Genomic DNA, 19994 nt, shown 5'->3' with positions numbered 1-19994 from the left:
TTTGGAGATGATGTTGCCTTCAAAGCATTCAGAGTGATGACACTCTTTGCAGTAAACCATGTGGAAAAAGAATTCCAATGACATGTGTCCTTTGCTATGTATAAGTGATTTTGTGCCTTACCCTTTCTGATTTTGCCCTTACACGGACATGCTATTCTTTTGTACTCCTCCTTAGTAATTCGTCCATGTTTCCCCATTTTGTAGGATTTCTTTTTGATTTTCAGGTCATTACAAAACTTCTGATGGAGCCATTGGCCTCTTACTATTCTTCCTGTCTTTCCTTTGCATTGGCAGTTGTGCCTTTAATATTGTCTCCTGGAGGTTAAACTGCCAGCTTTCCTGAACTCCTTTATGCCTTAGACTTTTTCCCCATGGGTCGCTACCTACCAATTCTCTGAGGATGTTAAAGTCTGCTTTTGGCAGTCCTTCTCCTGTCATTCTCACTCCTTCCTTTCCTTAGAATCATGAAATCTATCCTTCCTGATCCCTTTCACCCAAATCACCTTCCACCTTCACATTCACCACCAGCTCCTCCCTGCTGGTCAGAATCAAGTCTAAAATGGCTGTCCCCCCGCTTACTTCCTCCATTTTCTGAAACAAAGCATTGTCCCCAGTACATTCCAGGAACTTATTGGGTAATTTTGGGTTTTACCATATTCCTTTTTCAGCAGATGTCTGGGTAGGTAAAGTCCCCCATTACGATCAGGATTTGTGTTTTGCATATTTCTGTTGTGTGTTCTAGAAATGCCTCGTCTCCCTCCTCTTCCTGATTTGGTGGTCTGTAATAGACCCCCTACCAGGACCTCACCCCTGTTTATTCCCTCTTTTATCTTTACTCAGAGACTTTCAACTGGTCTGCTTCTCACCTCCTTCTGGACCTCAGAACAGGTTTACAATGCAATATGTCCTCTCTTTTTTTTCCTGCCTGTCCTTCCTCAACAAGCTATAGCCCTCTATACCAATAGTCCAGTCATGAGATTTATCCCATCAAGTATCTGTGATGCAGTTAAGCTCAGTTAAGATTCATGTACTAAAACTCCCAGTTCTTACTGCTTATTCCCCATTATTATTACTCCTTGCTTGTGTGTACAGACATCTAAGATGTTAAGCGGATGCCCCCATGGATTTCCCTCTTGTTTCTCCTGTAATTCTACTGCAATTTTCCACATCTACTTCTCCCCACACAGCTAGTTCTCTATTAAGGCCACCTTTTTTTACCTGGTGGCTTTTTTCACCTGCCCCCTCTGAACTTAGTTTTAAGCTCTTCTCCTAAGGTTGGTGAGTCAGTGCATGAAGATGTTCTTCTCCTTCTTGGTCAGACGGACCCCATCTCTTCCCAGCAAACCTCCTTCCTGCAATAGCATCCCATGGTAGAGGAAGTCAAAGCCTCCCAGAGACCCATCTTCATAATCCTATTCTGTGGGCATGCCTACCATTGAGTGTGTATTGAGCAGAAAGAACACTCAGTGCAGGAGACAAGGGGACTGAGTTAAACTGCAGATGTCAGGTTCACATACTTCCATTTACCGTGACTAATCTCTTAAGCTAGTGGGGATGGCCACGCTATAAAAATATTTCTGGAGATCAGCATGTGATTATTTGTATTGCAGTACTGCCTCACAGTCCCAGTCACAGAGCAGGATCCCATTGCGCTAGGACCTGTACAAACAGAGAACAAGATGGTCCTTAACTGTCATTAATTAATTAACACATCTTAACAGCACAACAAACAGACAAGAGGATAATAAAGCAAGCAGAAAAGCCCCCTTTGACCAGGTACCAGCAGATAACTAATATAGTGCTACCTATTTCGGGAACTTTCTTCCTGAGTCAGGGTCTGATGTGACTCAGCCCCTGTTCCATGCCATTGTGTAAACTGGGGACTCGTACATTTGCACAAGATGGAAAGTATCCAGTGGCACACAGTTGAGGCCTACTCCATTTTTAGTACATAAACAGCAGGCCGCTCTGCAAGAAGCTAAGGGCATGGTCAGCACAGAGAGTTTGCCTGTCTCTGTGCTGGTGTTCTGCACCCCTCACAGTCTACACCTGGCTCCATAAAGTCGGGCCTTTCAAAAATGCAGCATCAGGTAGGAGCGCAAGTAATTGTAAGAATGCTTGCTCATTGCAGCTGTTAACATCCGGGCAAGGCATCCACATATAAGTCCACTACGGATGGACCAGTGATGGGAAGAGTGTTCATGCATGTGACAAGTAACACCATGAACTATGTCATGCCACAGAACAAATTAAAATCAAGAACAGAACAAGAGTATGTGTGGCAAAACCATGACAAACACTGTGCAGGCATCAAGGAGCTCATAAATTAGCACATCATCACCCAAACACTGCCACAGCTTGACTTAGAACTTGGGCAACAGTAGACCCTCAAAAGGAGGAGGCCACAGCTTTACACCCGTGGTCACTGTGATGTTAACTGCCTGCATTTGACAAGAGCTGGATCAGAGCTTGACTTTGAGTGTATTTACAGGGGGCAAGGTTTTCACAACACAAGCCTTGTGCACACACGCAAATAGTGTTCTGCAGCAATGCAAGTTGAGCTGCAGCAATGAGCAGCGGGATCCTGCTTGGGCTCGTAATTCATACACTTCTCTCACGAATGAGGATCAACAGATTAACCCATACTGAATGCAGCTTGACAATATACCATCACTTAAAACACATTACAGTCAGAGAGGATGATAAATATTCCATTTATACACATTATGTACAAGGCCCGAAATGACTGAGGATGCAAGAAAACAAAGCTGGTAAATACAGAAAATGCATTTGTCATAAATATAAAGGGAAGGGTAAACCCCTTTAAAATCCCTCCTGGCCAGAGGAAAAATCCTCTCACCTGTAAAGGGTTTAGAAGCTCAAGGTAACCTCGTTGGCACTTGACCAAAATGACCAATGAGGGGACAAGATACTTTCAAAAGCTGGGAGGAGGGAGAAAAAACAAAGGGTCTGTGTCTGTCTGTCTGAAATCAGTGGAAGCTAGGAGCCTAAATACCTACTGTAGAATTTGACCCAATAACCACAATAATACTAATTTGCATTTCTAGAGAGATTTTCTTCTTCAAAGCATTTTACACACATGTTTTCTAACTCTCTGCTTCAAATAAAAGCCATTATTGACAGACAATTATATTTTTCCGTCACAGCACAGACAAATAGGAGAGTGAAGAGAACACAGTTTATTAATGGGATTTTAAGCAGGTTCTCCTATGGAAAATAATTAAAGATCCAGCACTCAAAAGATGACTCTGCTTAGCTGTGTGCCTTGTGGCTTAAAGCAGAATTCCAAGAACATTACTTTTTGAAATGGTTTCTCAATTCATGACAACTCAAAATATCTGCTTCCGCCTAGTGGTGCGGGTTTGCATAACATGTGTTGTTTGTATTCCCTGTTTTCGATATCTTTGCCTAAAAGATAAAATACATCCGAATCTACTGAGACAATTCACACTTCTGCACAAAGCCACAACAGCACTAAGAATGTATATCTTTGTTAGCAAATAGGATCATTAGGGAGAAGGAAAAGGATAATCTCAGAAAGAGGCTCTCTCTTTCTCCTTCACTTTATTCTATCTAGGTTTTTCTACTGTTCTCATCAATGAAGTATCTGAGTAGCTTCCTCTAGTACATTAATAATATGACTCACATCTGTCATGGTCATATCTTTTATTGGACTAACTTCTGTTGGTGAAAGGAGTGCACAGAGTTCTCCTTCAGGTCCTTGAAAGGTTATTTCTTTCACCAACAGAAGTTGGTCCAACAGAAGATATTACCTCAGCTAGGGTGACCAGATGTCCTAAGTTTATAGGGACAGTCCAGATATTCGGGGTTTAGGCGCCTATCAATCCCACCCCACCCCCATCACGATTTTTCATACTCACTATCTGGTCACCCTATCCCTCACCCACCTTGTCTCTCTAATAGCCTCGGAATGACATGGGAGTTTGTTCTCCTGTCACAGACTGTCCCCTGAGAAAGCTCTATCTACTGCACAGACAAGCCTCATCCTTCTAGTAGAACACTTCATGGTGCCTGAGAAATAGGCCCTGTCAGCCACACCCCTAATCCCAGGGATTTACCTGATATTTTAGATATACTGGGCCCTGGCCACTGAGCCCCTGGAAGAGAAGGACTGCGACCTGGAACCTGACTTGATGTGTTCACGTTGCAGAAGTATGTACACAGTGTCGGAAGGCAAACAACAAACAACACTTCAATGGTCACTGAATGAGGGGCCTGTGGAAAAAAATACTACCATTGTGCAATTCAAGACTGTGTCAAAATGCACGTGCACAGTACTCAGACTCCCTGAATCCTGGCATTTCCGAACTTTCCATTGCTCAGTTTTGCAAACTTACTAATTGTTATTTTCATGCAGATTTTTATGTATTTGTTGGGCGTCTAAAGATATAAAAATACAGACATCGGTTCATATCATTGTCGTGCAAACATCCCCATTTCATTGTTTGTTTTTAAAGAAAAAAGTACAGGACTAGGTTCTGGCAATTTCTGTATTGAGCTGTAAAGAAAGATATTTTTAAGGGTTTTGAACTGTCGAAACAGAGGCACAGAGATTGTCTCACACAGGGAGGAGTGGGTGATGCAGTGCATACTTTCCCAAGCCAGCAGAGCTGCTGGACCCCAAGAGATTCCCCCTCTATTCCTGAGTCAACCTTTGCCAGAAGCAAGCAGACAGAAGGACAAAAGTCGCTCTCCATTTTAATAAAGGCTCTTGTAACTTCCTGGGTAAACTGGTCCCTTCCATTCTTTAGCTGACTATTACTCAGGCTCTTTTCTTACTGGCAAACTTGAATTTTGATTTTTCTACGTCATGGCCAGTCTTTATCATCTCTCTTGTAAACTTGAATATGCCAATCCCTGAGACGACATACTTTCTTGTTTTTTCCTGATTCGGAAATCCTAGCTTTGGGGATTGAGCTCCCATTTAAGGTACTTTTAATGATGACCCCCAGTCCTTTATTTCATCTATCAGGATGTTCAAAGAGAGCAGCTACCCTTCACTGAACGCCACTGCTCTGACTTTGGATTCCCTTGTAGAATGTGTGGGGCTGGGGTAGTTGTCTCAGCTGGATTCTTAATCCAGAGGAAAGACGCTCTCCCCTGTTCAATCAAGATCAGGAATGGCACATAGATTTGGGAGAAAAAGTACATTTTATTTTTACTCTATTTTCTTATTTCTCAAAAGGAACAGTACAACAAAGATAAAAACATTGTGAATAATCAATATAGGTATTGATGTATCTCGTCTGAAATGGGACAGCTGCTCTTCTACTCTCGGGATGGATGCTATGTCAATAGATAAGATAAAAAGACAGGCCTAACTGAGAGACTGAACCCATATGAGGGCCAAATTCTGCTCCTCGGTTACATGAGTATGTCGCTCCCCGACTAGGGCCCAAATCTGTGTAAAGAAGAGTAAATCTGGTCCCAAGGGAGTATCGAACAACTTCCAAACTGTATAAGAAGGGTGGTTGAGTCTAAACTATAAAGACAGTTCCAAATATGGACCGCAGTTCAGGAAAGCAGCCTTATTCATCCCAGCATATGATGTAAGAAAATTCTGAAAATGTGGATCTTAGATCATGGTCATAATTTAAAAAAATTAATTGACACAGCGGACACCATTCACATTTGAAACATAAAGTAGCTTAAAACTGTCCTAGCTTGAAGTGGTGTGAAACTGCTTCAGGAAATGTGGTCCTCTTACAAGTGTAGATGTGAGGTTGCACATATGGTAAAGCCATGTATACAGAATACATGCTGATCTTAATCCTACAAATTTCCTAAACACTATACAGAATATCTAATTGCTTATTTTTAAATCCTAATCAGAGGAAAATTAAAATGATTTGTGCAAATAATTGAATTCTAAGGATTGTGTAACAACAAACACTCTTATTTTCTAGATCTACTGAGAGCTAGCTCTGAGAGAACAAAACAGTATTTTCAGTGTTTATGGGTCTTTACTGAAGCAGGTCTATTCTTTATCGAAGAACAGGAAAAGAAAAGAATTCACAATATTGTTATCCCTTTTGACATGAGTAATTCGTGAATATTTTGGGTCTTGTGAGTTGTTTCCATTGGGGGAGAAATGGATGATGGAGTCAGGTATTTTTTTGACACAATCCTGCTTATTTACAAAGAATGTACACAAAGTTCTATTTCCCTAACGACAGCAGGAATAGTTTCTTGGCTCACAATTCCAAGCCTCTTTCTATCCAGCAGTCTACCCTAAAGCGCGCGTGCTCTCTCTCTCTCTCTCTCTCTCTCTCTCTCTCAGCTTTTTCTGAGATCACACTACAAATACTTCTCTTGGCTCCTTTGTGCTTCTGCGGTGTCACACTCCCTCTCTTCCTCCCCCCCGCCCGAACCCCATCTCCCTGCATTTGCATTCAGACCCTAGTGAAAGCCCCTTCCACTGTATGGCTCAACTCCTAGTCCAACTTTACTTGATGGTGACTTCTATTAAGTCAGCCATCTGTTCCACAAAAGAGCTTGATTGTTTTTACATTGATCCTGAATAAAGGACAACTGGTATGCCCACCAGCTTCAATAAGGCTTCCCCTTTCCCCAGCATAACTACCTGTTTTCATGTTGTTTTTATAAATCTGTATCTTGTACATGTCCGCAAAACCCACAGCATTCTTTTATTTTTACGAACCTGAAACAGGATATTGAATGCATAATTTCAGTTACACCAATGTAAATCTGTGGTAATTCATTAGAATTAGTCCATATTTATCCTGGTGGCAAAATAGGTTAGCACGTCACTAGAGAAAACATGACACTTTTTGATAATTGTTATTGTTGCCGGCACCCAGTGCCGAGAGGCTAAACAACAGCTGAGGTTGGTTCGCTACCCGCTGTGCTACACCCAATAATCACAACGGGGTGGAGAAGCAGAAAAGTTTATTTGCAGCTGCAAAAAGGTCCAGGGAGAATAGAATCTCCAATCCTGCACCCAGAGCAGGAAGTGACACAGGCTTTTATACATCTTTTTTCCCAGCATACCTATCCAATAGCAAGCTGCCCTAAGTATCCATATAGCCAGCCAATCCAGTTCCCAGCTAGTGCCCTTGTTCTCTGTATCATTTGTTAAACTATACATAAAGCTGCTTTATTCAGCATTGTTCTTCCATATCTGCCCTGTTTGGCCTTGTTTAGTTTCAGGCAGTCTGACTCTGCAACATATTGTTGCAGATCCTCAGCATAACTGCTGCGAGTGCCTCCAGGCGCGGGGGCCAAGGACACTTGGGCCTAGTATGCAGAGCTGCTGCGAGTGCTTCCAGGCGGGCAGGGGGGCAAGGGTGGGGGGAAGGACACCTGGACCTAGTGCGAGGGGGCCTCATCGACACTCGTGGTCTTCCATCCCCTCGAGTTACCTAGTGGCCATGCCCCAGTGTCCCCACTGAACTCCCACATCTGAACTCCCAGCCAGAGCCCGTACGTGCTCCACCACTAGAGGCCCTGATGCAGCAAGCCACCCCATACAGCAAAACAAAACTACTCCCCACATGGCATTAGGATGGCAAACGATAATAGAGAAAGATAAGAACTTGCTCTAACAGGGGTTCTCCAACTTCATTGCACCACGACCCCCTTCTGACAACAAAAATTACTTTGCGACCCCAGGAGGGAGAACCAAACCCTGAGCCCGCCCAAGCCCTAGCTCCCCCGGGCCAGAAGGGGCCAAAGTCAAAACCCAAGGGCTTCAGGCCCAGGCAGGGGGCGGGGGGAGCTGTAACCTGATCCCAGGGCTGAAGCCCAAGTCTCAGCCCTGCTGCCCAGGGCTCAGGCTTGGGCTTCAGCCCTGGGCCCAGGCAAGTCTAACTCCAGCCCTGGCGACCCTATTAAAAAGGGATCCCGACCCACAGTTTGAGAACTGCTGTGCAGTAACATGCACTGATTATTGGTGATACTTGGTTTCCTCACAAAGACATGCACAAGGTTACATGGAACTCACCAGATGGTTAAACCACAAACCAGACTGAACACATGCCAGGAGACCAGGTTGTAGGCGGTCAGGCATAGTGGTCAGAGTGGGAGTCATACCTAGTGGTGAGTGTCCAAATGCCAAAAGCAGGGATTGAGACAGGGCCAAAACCAAGAAGCAGGTCCAAAGATTAGAACTAGAGTCAGAATCCAAATGCCAGAGCCAAGAATCAAGTAGGGTGACCAGACAGCAAATGTGAAAAATCGGGGTGGGGGTGGGGGGTAATAGGAACCTATAGAAGAAAAAGACCCCCAGATCAGGACTGTTCCTATCAAATTGGGATAACTGGTCACTCTAGAATCAAGAGAGAGTCGGAGTCAGGAATCAGAGCCAAGGGTCAGAACCGGATCACCGGGGCCAGGGAAGAAGGGAGCAGGGCTTGTTCTGAGGAAGGAGCAAGGCTGGGTGTAGGACAGGATCTGGGCTGAAGCTGTGGAGGAGCAGAGCAAAAGCAGGGCTTGGCAAGAGTGAGCCCAGGGAGGCAGAGAATCACTGAGCACCCAGCGAGCGACTGCTGCTGCTGAGTTTAAGAACCAGGCAGCTAACTTCTTCAGCCAATCTGGCAGGGTGGTCCAAGCAGGCTAGTGTCGGAGGATGGTGCCGTGGGGAAGGCGAGCAGAGCTTCATCATCATGGGCTTGCTTCTGGACGGCGCCGTGCCTTGTGGGGCCGGAGGTCTATCTTGCCTGGTGGGAAACTGCGGTGCCATCATAGAATCATAGAATATCAGGGTTGGAAGGGACCGCAGGAGGTATCTCGTCCAACCCCCTGCTCAAAGCAGGACCAATCCCCAATTTGTGCCCCAGATCCCTAAATGGCCCCCTCAGGGATTGAACTCACAACCCTGGGTTTAGCAGGCCAATGCTCAAACCACTGAGCTATCCCTCCCCCTAGCAATCAAGTCCCTGGCCACCTCAAACGTGTCTAGGATGGAAGGGAGCTCCTGCTCCTCCACCTGGCACTCTCTAGCAGGAGGGTCCTGCCAGAGGGTGGGGAAGGGCCAGGATAAGTGTAAAGCAGCTCTGAGACCTCTGCCCATCATAGAGGAGCCTTTCCAGAGGGTGGCCATGGACATAGTGGGGCCCATCAGCAGGGCAACCCGGTCGGGGAAGAAATACATTCTGGTGGTGGTAGATTTCGCTATGCGCTACCCCGAGGCAGTGGCCATGTCGTCTATGGAGGCAGACACCGTGGCAGACGCGCTGCTCACCGTTTTCAGCAGAGTGGGGTTCCCCAAGGAGGTCCTTACAGACCAGAGGTCCAACTTCATGTCAACCCTGCTCCAGTGCTTGTGGGAGAAGTGTGGGGTCCGACACACCTGGGCCTCGGCGTGTCACCCTCAGTCCAACGGGCTGGGGGAGAGGTTCAACGGGACCCTAAAGATGATGCTGAAAACCTTGATGGACCAGCACCCACAGGACTGGGAGAAGTATTTACCCCACCTGCTGTTCACATACAGGGAAGTGCCCCAGGAATCCACAGGGTTTTCCCCTTTCAAGTTGTTGTATAGGAGGAGGGTGAGGAGACCCTTCGACTTGAAGAGGGACGAGTGCGGGGGGAAGGCCTCCCCCGATGGAGTATGTACTGACCTTTCTGGAAAAGCTCACGGAGCTCATGGGCTTGGCCAGGGGAAACCTAGCCAGGGCACAGAGGAAGCAGAAGGTCTGGTACGACCGCTCAGCACGTGCCTGCTTCTAGGCTACCAGGGACCAGGGGATACTTCTCATCCCCATGAGGAAGCACAAGCTGCAAGCTGCCTGGGACGGCCCCTTCAAGGTCATCAGACAGGTAAATGAAGTGAAATATGTAGTGGAACTGTCCATCTGGGCACACCACCACCGGGTGCACCGTGTCAACATGATGAAGCCATACTGGGACAGGGAGAAGTTGGGGCTGGCTGGGTGTGGGCAGTGGGAGGAGAAGGGAGAGGATCCCCTGGTGGGACTCCTCCCTGAGGTGGGGGCTGACCCCTCGCTGGAATCAATTCTCCTCTCAGACCAGCTAACCCCTGCCCCGCAGGCAGAGATCAGAGAGGTGCTGCCTTCACACCGGCAGCTGTTCTCCAGCCGGCCTGGGCTCACTAACCTGGCTGTTCACCGGGCAGAAACAGGAGCCAATCTTCCCATCAGGTGTTCCCCATTCAGGGTCACTAGGAAAACAGCCCAGGACCTGGAGAGAGAGGTTGGAGACATGCTGGCTTTAGGGGTGATCCAGCCGTCCTCCAGCCCCTGGGCCTCTCCCATGGTGCTGGTCCCCAAGAAGGACGGGTCGATCCGGTTCTGTGTGGATATGGGAAGTTCAGTGCCATCACCGTGTCCGATGCCTACCACCGATAAAATCTCTAGACAAGTTGGGGGGGCGCTGATGTGATGAAGTGGGACTGTTCTTAATGGTTCCTCTGAATAGTGTGGGGGTGCCTCAGTTTCCCTATGCAGTTCTTAAGTATCTAGGTGGTAGGATAAGGGTGTATGATCACTGCAGAGCCCTAGAGGGCAGGTGTGTGCAGGAGTCTGGACACAGAGAATGGCCGACACCCTGTTTCCTGGCCACTGATGGCCTGGGCCCTTCCCCCCTGCAGGGTGAGAGCTAAAGGGTTGGAGAACAAGGGAATCAGGTGACCTCCTGGCCCCGGAAAGGAACAAAGCCCAGAAGAGGAGGGGCTGGAGGGAGTTTCAGTTTGGGGCTGGCTGGGACATGGAGTAAAGGGCAGACGTGGTTGTCTGGCTCACTGCCCCCCAAAATGGACCCAGCTGAGGGGTCCTGTTCTCTGCACCTACAAGCTCTGTTTTAGACCATGTTCCTGTCGTTTAATAAACCTCTGTTTTACTGGCTGGCTGAGAGTCACATCTGACTGCAAAGTTGGGGTGCAGGACCCTCTGGCTTCCCCAGGAGCCCCGCCTGAGTGGACTCACTGTGGGAAGCGCACGGAGGGGCAGAGGATGCTGAATGCTCCGAGGTCAGACCCAGGAAGCTGTGTGAGCTGTGTGTCCTGTAGACAGTCTGCTCACAGACAGGAGACTTCCCCAGAGTCCTGACTGGCTTCATGGGGAGCAGTTCCAGAGCATCGTCTGGGGACTCCATGACAGCTATCAAATCCCCCCTCACTCTTCTCTTCTGCAGACAAAATAACCACAGTTCCCTCAGCCTCTCCCCATAAGTCACGTGCCCCAGCTCCCTACTCATTTTCATTGCCCTCCACTGGACTCTCTCCAATTTGTCCGCATCCTTTCTGTAGTGGGGGCCCAAAACTGGACGCAATACTCCAGATGAGGCCCTCAGCAGTGCTGAATAGAGGGGAATAATCCCTTCCCTCGATCTGTGGGCAATGCTCCTACTAATGCAGCCCAATATGCTGTTAGCCTTCTTGGCAACACGGGCACACTGCTGACTCATATCCAGCTTCTCATCTGCTGTAACCCCAGGTCCTTTTCTGCAGGTCCTTTTCACCAGTTCCTTATCCACCTTTCAATTCTCATATTAGACCCCATCTTCTCCAATTGAACTAATAATTTCCCAATTGTATCAAATGCCTCACTGACATCCAGGTAGATTAGATCATTGGTTCTCAAACTGGGGGTCACAACCCGGTTAAGTGGGGGGGTCACGAGCCCCAACCCCAGCGCGCGGCTGTAAGTTGCGAGCCCCGACCCCTGCGCCAGGCTGTCAGCTCCGACCCCTGTGTGGAGCTGCGGGGCTACGAGCCCCAACCCGGGCACACGGCTGTGGGTCCCGACCCCTGTGCTAGGCTGTGAGCCCTGACCCCGGTGAGCGGCTGTGAGTCCCGACCCTGACCCCTGCGCCGGGCTGTGAGCCACGACCCCGGTGTGCAGCTGTGAGTCCTGACCCCAACCCCTGGGCCGGGCTGTGAGCCCCGACCCCAACAGGGAATCGTGGTTGTGAGCACCGACTCCAACCCCCATACAGGGCTGCAAGCCCAGACCCCAACCCTGGCCAGGAGCGGGGCTGTGATCCCTGAGTCCGACTGCCACATGGGGTTGCAAGTCCTGACCCCAACCAGGAGTGGGGCTGTGAGCCCTGAGCTGGGGCATCCAGGACGCTGTGAGCCCCGATCCCTGTAATGGGGTTTCAGGCGGAGCCCGGCCATGCTGAGGGTTATCAGCCGAGAGCACACACAGGGTTGTCAGCCCCGAGCCCCGCCACCCTCTGCGTTTTAGTCTTAATTTAAAAGCAGTGAGTAAAGGTAAATTCATTTTAAGCCATAGGGTTTAAATTTAGTATTTAACATAGTGTTAAATATCAAAAATGTGTTTTTAATTTTTAAGGGGGGGGTCGCACTCAGAGGCTTGGTGTTCGAAAGGGGTCACCAACACAAAAAGTTTGAGAACCACTGGATTAGATCTACTGCATTTCCTTTGTCTAAAACCTCAGTTATCTTCGCAGAGAAACAGATCAGGTTGGCCTGGTAGGACCCACCGATTGTAAAACCAGGTGATATTTTATCCCAGTTACCGTTCACCTCTTTGTCCTTCATTACTTTCTCTCTCAAAATTTGTCCCAAGACCTGGCAGACAGTTGAGGTCAAATTAAAAGGCCTGTAGATACCTGGACCACGTTTTTTTCCATTTCTTAAAAATAGGAACTATATTAGCAATTCTCCACTCCCCCGCCCCGAGTTTACAGAGTCATCAGAAATCCTTGCTATTGGGCTTGCAATTCCATGTGCCAGTCCCCTTACTCTGCATGGATGGAGCTTATGGGGTGCTAGGGGCTGCAGTGAGTGGGGTGGGAGGACCCAGTAGGGGGCACTCGCCCCTTCTAGTCTGTGCCGGCCCCAGCATAGTGCTCAATTTGTGCTATTTTGGGGGTTGTAAATCTAAGCTCCTGAGCGCTTGTCACTAAGGAGCCCATGTGCAGTGCAGCCTGGTCATAGAATCATAGAATATCAGGGTTGGAAGGGAGCTCAGGAGGTCATCTAGTCCAACCCCCTGCTCAAAGCAGGGCCAATCCCCAATTTTTGCCCCAGATCCCTAAATGGCCCCCTCAAGGATTGAACTCACAACCCTGGGTTTAGCAGGCCAATGCTCAAACCACTGAGCTATCCCTCCCCCCTGGCTCCCTGGCCCAGCTCCCCACGCTCTGTGCAGCACAGTGCAACTAGATGTGGGATTCTTCACTTGTCCTAATCTACTGTGCTGTGTGGCTGTTAAACAGCTGCTCCGTCCCACCCCAGAGGTGGCTGCATCTCAGTGCTGGGCAAAGGATCCCTGTATAAATAGCCCCTGCGCCCCACCCCAGAGGGGGCTACATCTCAACCCCAGGGATGAACTGAGTGACTGGAATACAAGTGACTCTAGTCCTGGGAGTGACCAGGGCTGCTGGGCCTCTTGCCAGGGAGGTGGGCAAGAGATTGGGGCCCTGAGGTGGTGCAAGGCCGGGGCCGAGATTCTTCTGGCCGTGGGAGCCCAGTGACTCAGTCAGTGTCCTGCTCCCAGCCAGCCCTCCCCATTCACCGAGCCCTTCGTGCCAGCCATGTCGCTCTGAGTTGCACTAGGTGCCACTCGATAGGTCACCTACAATCACACGGTTTCTTTTCGGTGCCTCGACTGGGCAGCGGGTAATGAGAGGTGGATAACTGATTCTCCAGGCCAGGACTACAGACCTGCTCCCCCGCTGCGCCAGGGATGCCCCGCTGGTCCCATCTCTGCCCCAAGAGCCTCCCCCTGCAGTCCCTGGCAGGGAAGGGATTGCCCCACTGCCAGCGCCCAGCAGGCCTATGTGTGACATGAGTTTGGGGGTCTCAACCCCGTCCCTAGGGGGATGGGTCCATGCTCTGACGGGGATTAGCTGACAGCCAAGGACTGGCCAAGAGTGCCCTCCCCGCCTTCTCGGGCAGGGCAAGGGGTGGAGTACAGAGTGATCTGCTGTGGGGCCCAGGCCCTCAGTCTCTGGGGCTGGCAGCACTGCCCCAGCGATGAACCTCCCCCAGGGGCAGGGAGCAGCTGCCGGGTCCAAAGCATCCCAGCAAACACTGGCCATTCGGCACCAGCCAGGGGAAGGTCTCGCACCCAGGCCATTCTGGATCAGAAGCGTGTGTGGAGAGATGGGAGCTAAACACGGACCCCTCTCCAAACTCCCAGCAGCCCCCAGGGCCTCGTCCCTGCGATCCCTCTACCGCCATGGGCACAGGTACCCTCAGCCAGCCCCCCCATAGGGCCCAACAGTGGGGAACCCAGCCCCTTACCTGGCTGGTCCCTCCCATGGCCTTGACGCTGGCCCCAGTTCAGCCCCGTTCCCCCACTCTGCAGGGCTCTGGAGAAGCCTCCACTGGCAGCTTTGCCGCTGGCGCTCTGTGGCAGCTCCTGCCGAGGCCCCAGGGCCCAGGCCGGGCAGCGCTGCCCTCCCAGGGGGCTCGTTAGCCAGGGCCATGCAGAAGCCTGGGGCCCAAAGGCCAACCATGGCTCCCCAGCCGGGAGCGGGTTTCCTTGACACCTGGGTACCCCAGGGGGCCGGATCCTAAAGAGCAGGAGGGGAAGATGCAGAAAGAGGAGAGCTGTGCCCGGGGCCGTGGAGCGGGGGGATGGGACAGAGCGACGTTTAAACCAGAGGGGCGGAGGGCGCACCCCATCTTCCTCAGAGCCCTGGGCTGGCCTGTGCCCCCTGGCCCCAGGGGTGGGGGCTGGAAAGTGACTTGCCTTGCCCCAGAGTGCCAAGGCCACTGGCTGTACCGGAGAGACAGAGCAGCTGCAGGAAACCGCCCCCCCTCCCCGCCCCCGAGCCGGGCTCCGTGGGGCCAGGATTCAGGCCTGGGGAGCTTTGGGCCTTGTGGAGGGGACTCCAGCACTGGGGAAAGGGCCAGCTCGACTGCCCCAGAGCCCAAGGCTTGCGTCACACCCCCATCCCCCACGCCAACGGCCGTGCCCTGAAGGGACCCATCTAGTGGCAGAGCGGAGCTCAGGCTCTGTAGCCCCAGCGTGCCAGTCCCACAGCCGGCAGGCAACGCAGGTGCTGTCCCAACAGGAACTGGACTGAGCCCCTCTCCACAGCCACCACCCACTGTCAGACACTGCTCCCCTGGGACAGATTCGAACCCGTGCCCCAGAGAGGAGAGACGCCCCCTACCCCGCCAGCCCAGAATATTATTATTCATCTTACATAGCACTGTCCAGCAAAACACTTCCCAAAGGAGGTCAGTGTCATCATCCCCACTGTACACATGGGGAAACTGAGGCAGAGGGCAGGGAAGGGATTTGCTCAAGGTCACCCAGTGGCAGAGCCAGACATAGACCTCCAGTCTGCTGCATCCCAATTCAGTGCTTTACCCACTAGGCCACACTGCCTCCCTTGAATCATAGAATCATAGAATATCAGGGTTGGAAGGGACCTCAGGAGGTCATTTAGTCCAACCCCCTGCTCAAAGCAGGACCAATCCCCAATTAAATCATCCCAGCCAGGGCTTTGTCATGCCTGACCTTAAAAACTTCTAAGGAAGGAGATTCTACCACCTCCCAAGGTAACGCATTCCAGTGGTTCACCACCCTCCTAGTGAAAAAGTTTTTCCTAATATCCAACCTAAACCTCCCCCACTGCAACTTGAGACCATTACTCCTTGTCCTGTCATCTTCTAAAAGAAGACTCTGTGGCCATAGCTCGGGAGTGGCTTTCCCTCCATGCACTGCCGGGGGAGGCATGAGATGTTTAGTATTGTCTGTCCCAAGTGTGGGGAGGCACGAGCCACCCCGGGTCCCACACAGGTGCCTCTGTCCAGATGGCATGAAGGCCGATCGGGCCCATCAGCTTTGGTGCCCCTCTTGCCCCCCAACATTCAGAAGTCACTAGTCAGGCCTCAAAATCATGAGATTTGCTTAAAAAATCACAAGATTTTAATATTTGTTTGCATTCTGGCGTGGCTGTGTTTGGGAGGTGCGAGGTCTGGGGCTTCTCCTCCACGCCGAGGGTGGGCACTTTATCTAACGAAAGTGAAGATTCTTCGTTACTGATCCCATTCCAACTCACCCACCCACCCACTGCTGGGCTCACCATGCAATGATGGGCGTTGGAAATGTTGGCCATTTAAGGGTTAAAATGTGACGGGTTGTTGGTCTACCCTGGCACTAGAAGGGCAGCAGGAAGAGCAGCAGCCCCACAATTGAGCTGCCTTGGAAATTTGGGGGTGTGTGTGGAACCCTTATGGTTTCACCCCTTGCAAAAAATTTTCAAAAGCCAAAAATGTATATGTGTGTGTGTGTGTGTGTGTGTGTTTGTGTGTGGTTTTTTTCATCCCCTCCCATCCACTTTCCAGTGGCAAATGAGAAAAGGACAAAGGGCAGAGAAATGGGGGAGGGAAGGGTAATTTTTCGAAGGCTTTTTTTAAATTGCTCATCAAAAACCTGAAATGTTTAGAAAGAAGCAAATTTTTTCTACAACACTGTCAAGAAAAAGGCCAATTTACCAACAAAAAAGCTCAGGCTTTAGTTAAAAGAGGAGCGAAAGAAGCAGGGCTGAAATAGGTATAGAATATAATGAAAGGAGGGGGGTGCTCCTATTTGCCTCCCCTTCACCTGCCCCAGTGTTACAAGAGCAATGGGACGCTCTGTGAAAGCAAATGTCAAGGGAAGTTACATAGTTAGCCAGGGGAACTCACTGCCACTAGATGTCACTGACATTGCGAGCCTGGCAGGATTCAGACAAGGATGGTGGGGGGTGGGGGAGCAAAGGTGTCAGGACAGAATTTAGAAAACAGGGCACAAGGCCACTGCTGACTGTCAGGATGAGGGAGATATGCCCCCCTTCCCCTCCTCCCCCGACTGGTTATGTCATCATTAGCCACGAGGAGGGGGTTCTTGCACCTTCCTCTGAAGTAGCTGGTGCTGGGGTGGCTGGCCCCATTGATCTGATTTGGGGAAGGAGGCAGCAGGGAGAGGGCAGGGTACTGGGCTAGATGGGTCCTGTGACGCTAGCAGACCAGGTGCCAGCTCATGCCCAGGCCCTTAGGCCTCACTGAACACTGACAAATGCAGAGCTTGACCCAGCCTGTGTGTTAGCCGTGTGACAACAGCTGCTGATCAGCGTGTGTGGAGTGTTTCGACTTGTGGAATTGCTTGCAGGATTGATCTCTCCCATAACCTCTGTAGCCCGTGGTATAAAGTTAGAATGAATGTTTGCATCGTAAACCTCTGTAACTGCTCTACACCACTGAGTTTGCAAGGCAGCTTACGTCCACCTAACACTGCGTCTACACTAAAATTTGGCTCCCGCTGATGTAACTCACCTGCTTTGCCGACTTAATCATGCCACTTCCCCCAGTCAGCGTAGTTAGGTCAATGCAGTGTCAGTGTACGTACTGCGTTGCTTACATCGACTGTCCCGCAATGCCCCACACTGACAGTACAATCGATACCACACACCACAGACACAAAGAACCAGGTGTACACACACACAAGTGCTGTAACTACTGTGGCGGCTGCATGCAGGGCGATTTGATTTTGTAGTGTAGCCGTGGCCTGTGTAATTCCCCCAACAGGGGAGAAGCATGAATTAGTGTAAAGTGCTGGGCCTGCCCATTGAAACCAAACGAGCCATTGCGAAACATCCTTACTGATTGCCTCTGTTGTTAGATATTTCACTGCGTGTGTGTGTGTTCTCCCTGTGTGCTGCCCCAGCTCTGTGCAGACAGCCAGCACAGCAGACCTTGAGTGAACCGCCCAATGACCACAAGATCCGTTAAGGGACGAAGGCACCCGGCCAGGTTTATTGTTGACAAGGCATGCTAATAGCACCTGGCAGATTCTACGAGGATACTAAGACACGTATGCCTGTGACAATGGACACAGCTCAGTGAATGGCGGGACTTTCCATTGCCCCTTGGCTGGACCAACACATTCTCTCAGAGATACCCTGATACAAACAAGCTGCCCCTCTGACTTAGATACTGCCCTCTGACCTGGCTAGTTATTGTCCATTTTTTTTGGTACATGTTGGTTTGATTAAAACATTTGTATTTATTACGTTGCTATTTGTCCTGAGAGCAGGAAAGGAGTATGGATGAGAGCAGGAAAGGGGCACTGAGGGCAGCCCCCTGCCTCTCCCCCCCCACCCCCCAAATGAGGGGCCCTGGATCTGGCTGCAGGAGGTCTCCGCCCTCCTCATAACGGTGGATGGGTGGAGAGTTCACAGCAGGGCACTGAGCAGCTGAGGGGGATGTGGGGAGATGGGGGGGCATCACTGGAGGAGTCAGCGTGTTCTTTGCTGGCTCCCCATGCCCCCCCCCCCCGGAAAGGGGGCCCCAGGCTGCTCCCCCCAGGGACTGTCAATCATTCAGTGAGGAGCCGTCCCAGCCCCTCCACCCCAATGGGGCCTGGCTTGGCCACCAGATCCAAGGTTCCTGCTGCTTGGCCCCTGCTGATCTGTCCTCCCCCCACCCCCCCACCCCCTGCCAGGACATCATTGAGGACAAACTGGACAAGAATCTGTGGCCCTTTTTGTCGGACCCGGTCCCTACCACCAGCTCCCAGGCTGCTGTCAGGTAAGGCTGAGCCTGGCTGGGCTGTGGGTGGCAGAGCCCTGACACACACACCCCAGAGTGTAGGAGCCTCTGTGCCTGGGAGTGTGTGGTCAGGACCCTGCCCTCTACGGGGGAGGGGATGTCCAAGAGCCTGGAGCCCTGGAACCCTCTTACCATGTCCCCCGCGCCCCAGCAGTCCCTCAACACACCAGGGCCCAGGATGGAGGAAAGGGACTGGCCGAGCTTTAGACAGACCCCCAGCCCAGCGCAAGTGCCACCCTCCCCTACTCCCTCTTGCCTGCTTTGGGACTCCTGTCCCACTCCCTTGGGCAGGGCCTGCCCCGCAGCCTCCTCCAGGCCCTGCCCTTCCATCTGGCATTCCCTCAGCGAGCCCCTGGTATCCACACTGCCCCTCTCTCCCCCCAGCGCCCGCTTTAGGCATTGGCACAAGAACAAGCCAGCGGCCGAGTACCGGACGGGCCCGCGCCTCATCATTTACGTGCTGGGTGGGGTGTCCATGTCTGAGATGCGCTGTGCCTACGAAGTGACCCCGGCCATCAAGGGCAAGTGGGAGGTGGTGATCGGTGAGTGGGGCGAGTCCTGGGGGAAAGGGCGGCTGGAATGCCCAGGTCAGGGAGAGTTGGGACCCCCTGGGAGGGGGAGACCCTAGAACTGCCTGCCCAGCACCCACAGGGCTCCCATGCTACCCTCTGTCCTCCCACACCCAGGGGCCTGGGAACAGATGTGCTTGCCCCACATGGCCTGTATCTAGCCGCCTGATCTCCTGGCCTCTGTCTCCCCAGGCCTCTCATTGCCCAGGGACCATGTGTGGGGCCCCAGTCAGACACCCCCAGTAACTCCCATAGGGATATGGCTCACCCCCTGCACACACCCCTCGAAGACCCAAGGGTGAGGAACACTGTCAGCGCATGGATTCTTGCCTGGCTGTGCAGGGTACAGCGGCACGAGGGGTGCGGTGCCAGGCCAAGGGGGATAGGAGACAGTCCCTCCCCCCCTGCACTAGAGCAGGGTCCAGCTGCAAGGATGGGGGTGATGGTGATGCCAGCCACATACCTGCCTCACTGTGCCCACCACTGCCAACCACCTCCCTCTCCCCCAGGTTCCAGTCACATCCTGACCCCCAAGCTCTTCCTGGATGACATCCAAACCCTCAACCAGCTGGACCCCGAGGAGGCCTAGAAGCAGCCCCCTCCCCCCAGAGACTCTGCCCCCCACAGTTTGCTGCCCCCAGCTCCACCTGCTCTTCTCAACAAGGCATCCTCCCCCCTACTCTTGGCTGCGGTGTCAGTTCTTGGGCGGGGGGAGGACCCCCAGGCTGCTTGGCTGTTCGGGCAGGGGGCAGGCCAGGCTTCCTCCCGTCTTTGCAAGTCTTTGCCTCCCGTTAACAGCAGCTGGGAGGGAGGGAGAAGCTAGGAATTGCACACCCGCCCCGCAAGGCAGGTCGGTCTTTCCCAGAGGCTTGGGGAGAGGCTCTGCT

At 51.6% G+C, this 19994-nt stretch overlaps 1 protein-coding gene across 1 annotated transcript; it reads left to right on the top strand.

Moving 5' to 3' along the window:
• The first annotated feature begins 14095 nt into the window (after positions 1-14095).
• LOC142069710 (syntaxin-binding protein 2-like) lies at positions 14096-19766 on the top strand. Its single transcript, XM_075121775.1, has 5 exons — positions 14096-14181; positions 14301-14406; positions 18432-18517; positions 18923-19080; positions 19617-19766. The coding sequence occupies exons 1-5, from the start codon at positions 14096-14098 to the stop codon at positions 19694-19696; spliced, it is 516 nt and encodes a 171-aa protein (XP_074977876.1). The 3' UTR covers positions 19697-19766.
• Positions 19767-19994: the final 228 nt, after the last annotated feature.

Source organism: Caretta caretta, chromosome 20 (assembly GCF_965140235.1).
Source record: "Caretta caretta isolate rCarCar2 chromosome 20, rCarCar1.hap1, whole genome shotgun sequence".
NCBI lineage: Eukaryota > Metazoa > Chordata > Testudines > Cheloniidae > Caretta > Caretta caretta.
This window is presented reverse-complemented; position numbering and strand designations above follow the sequence as displayed.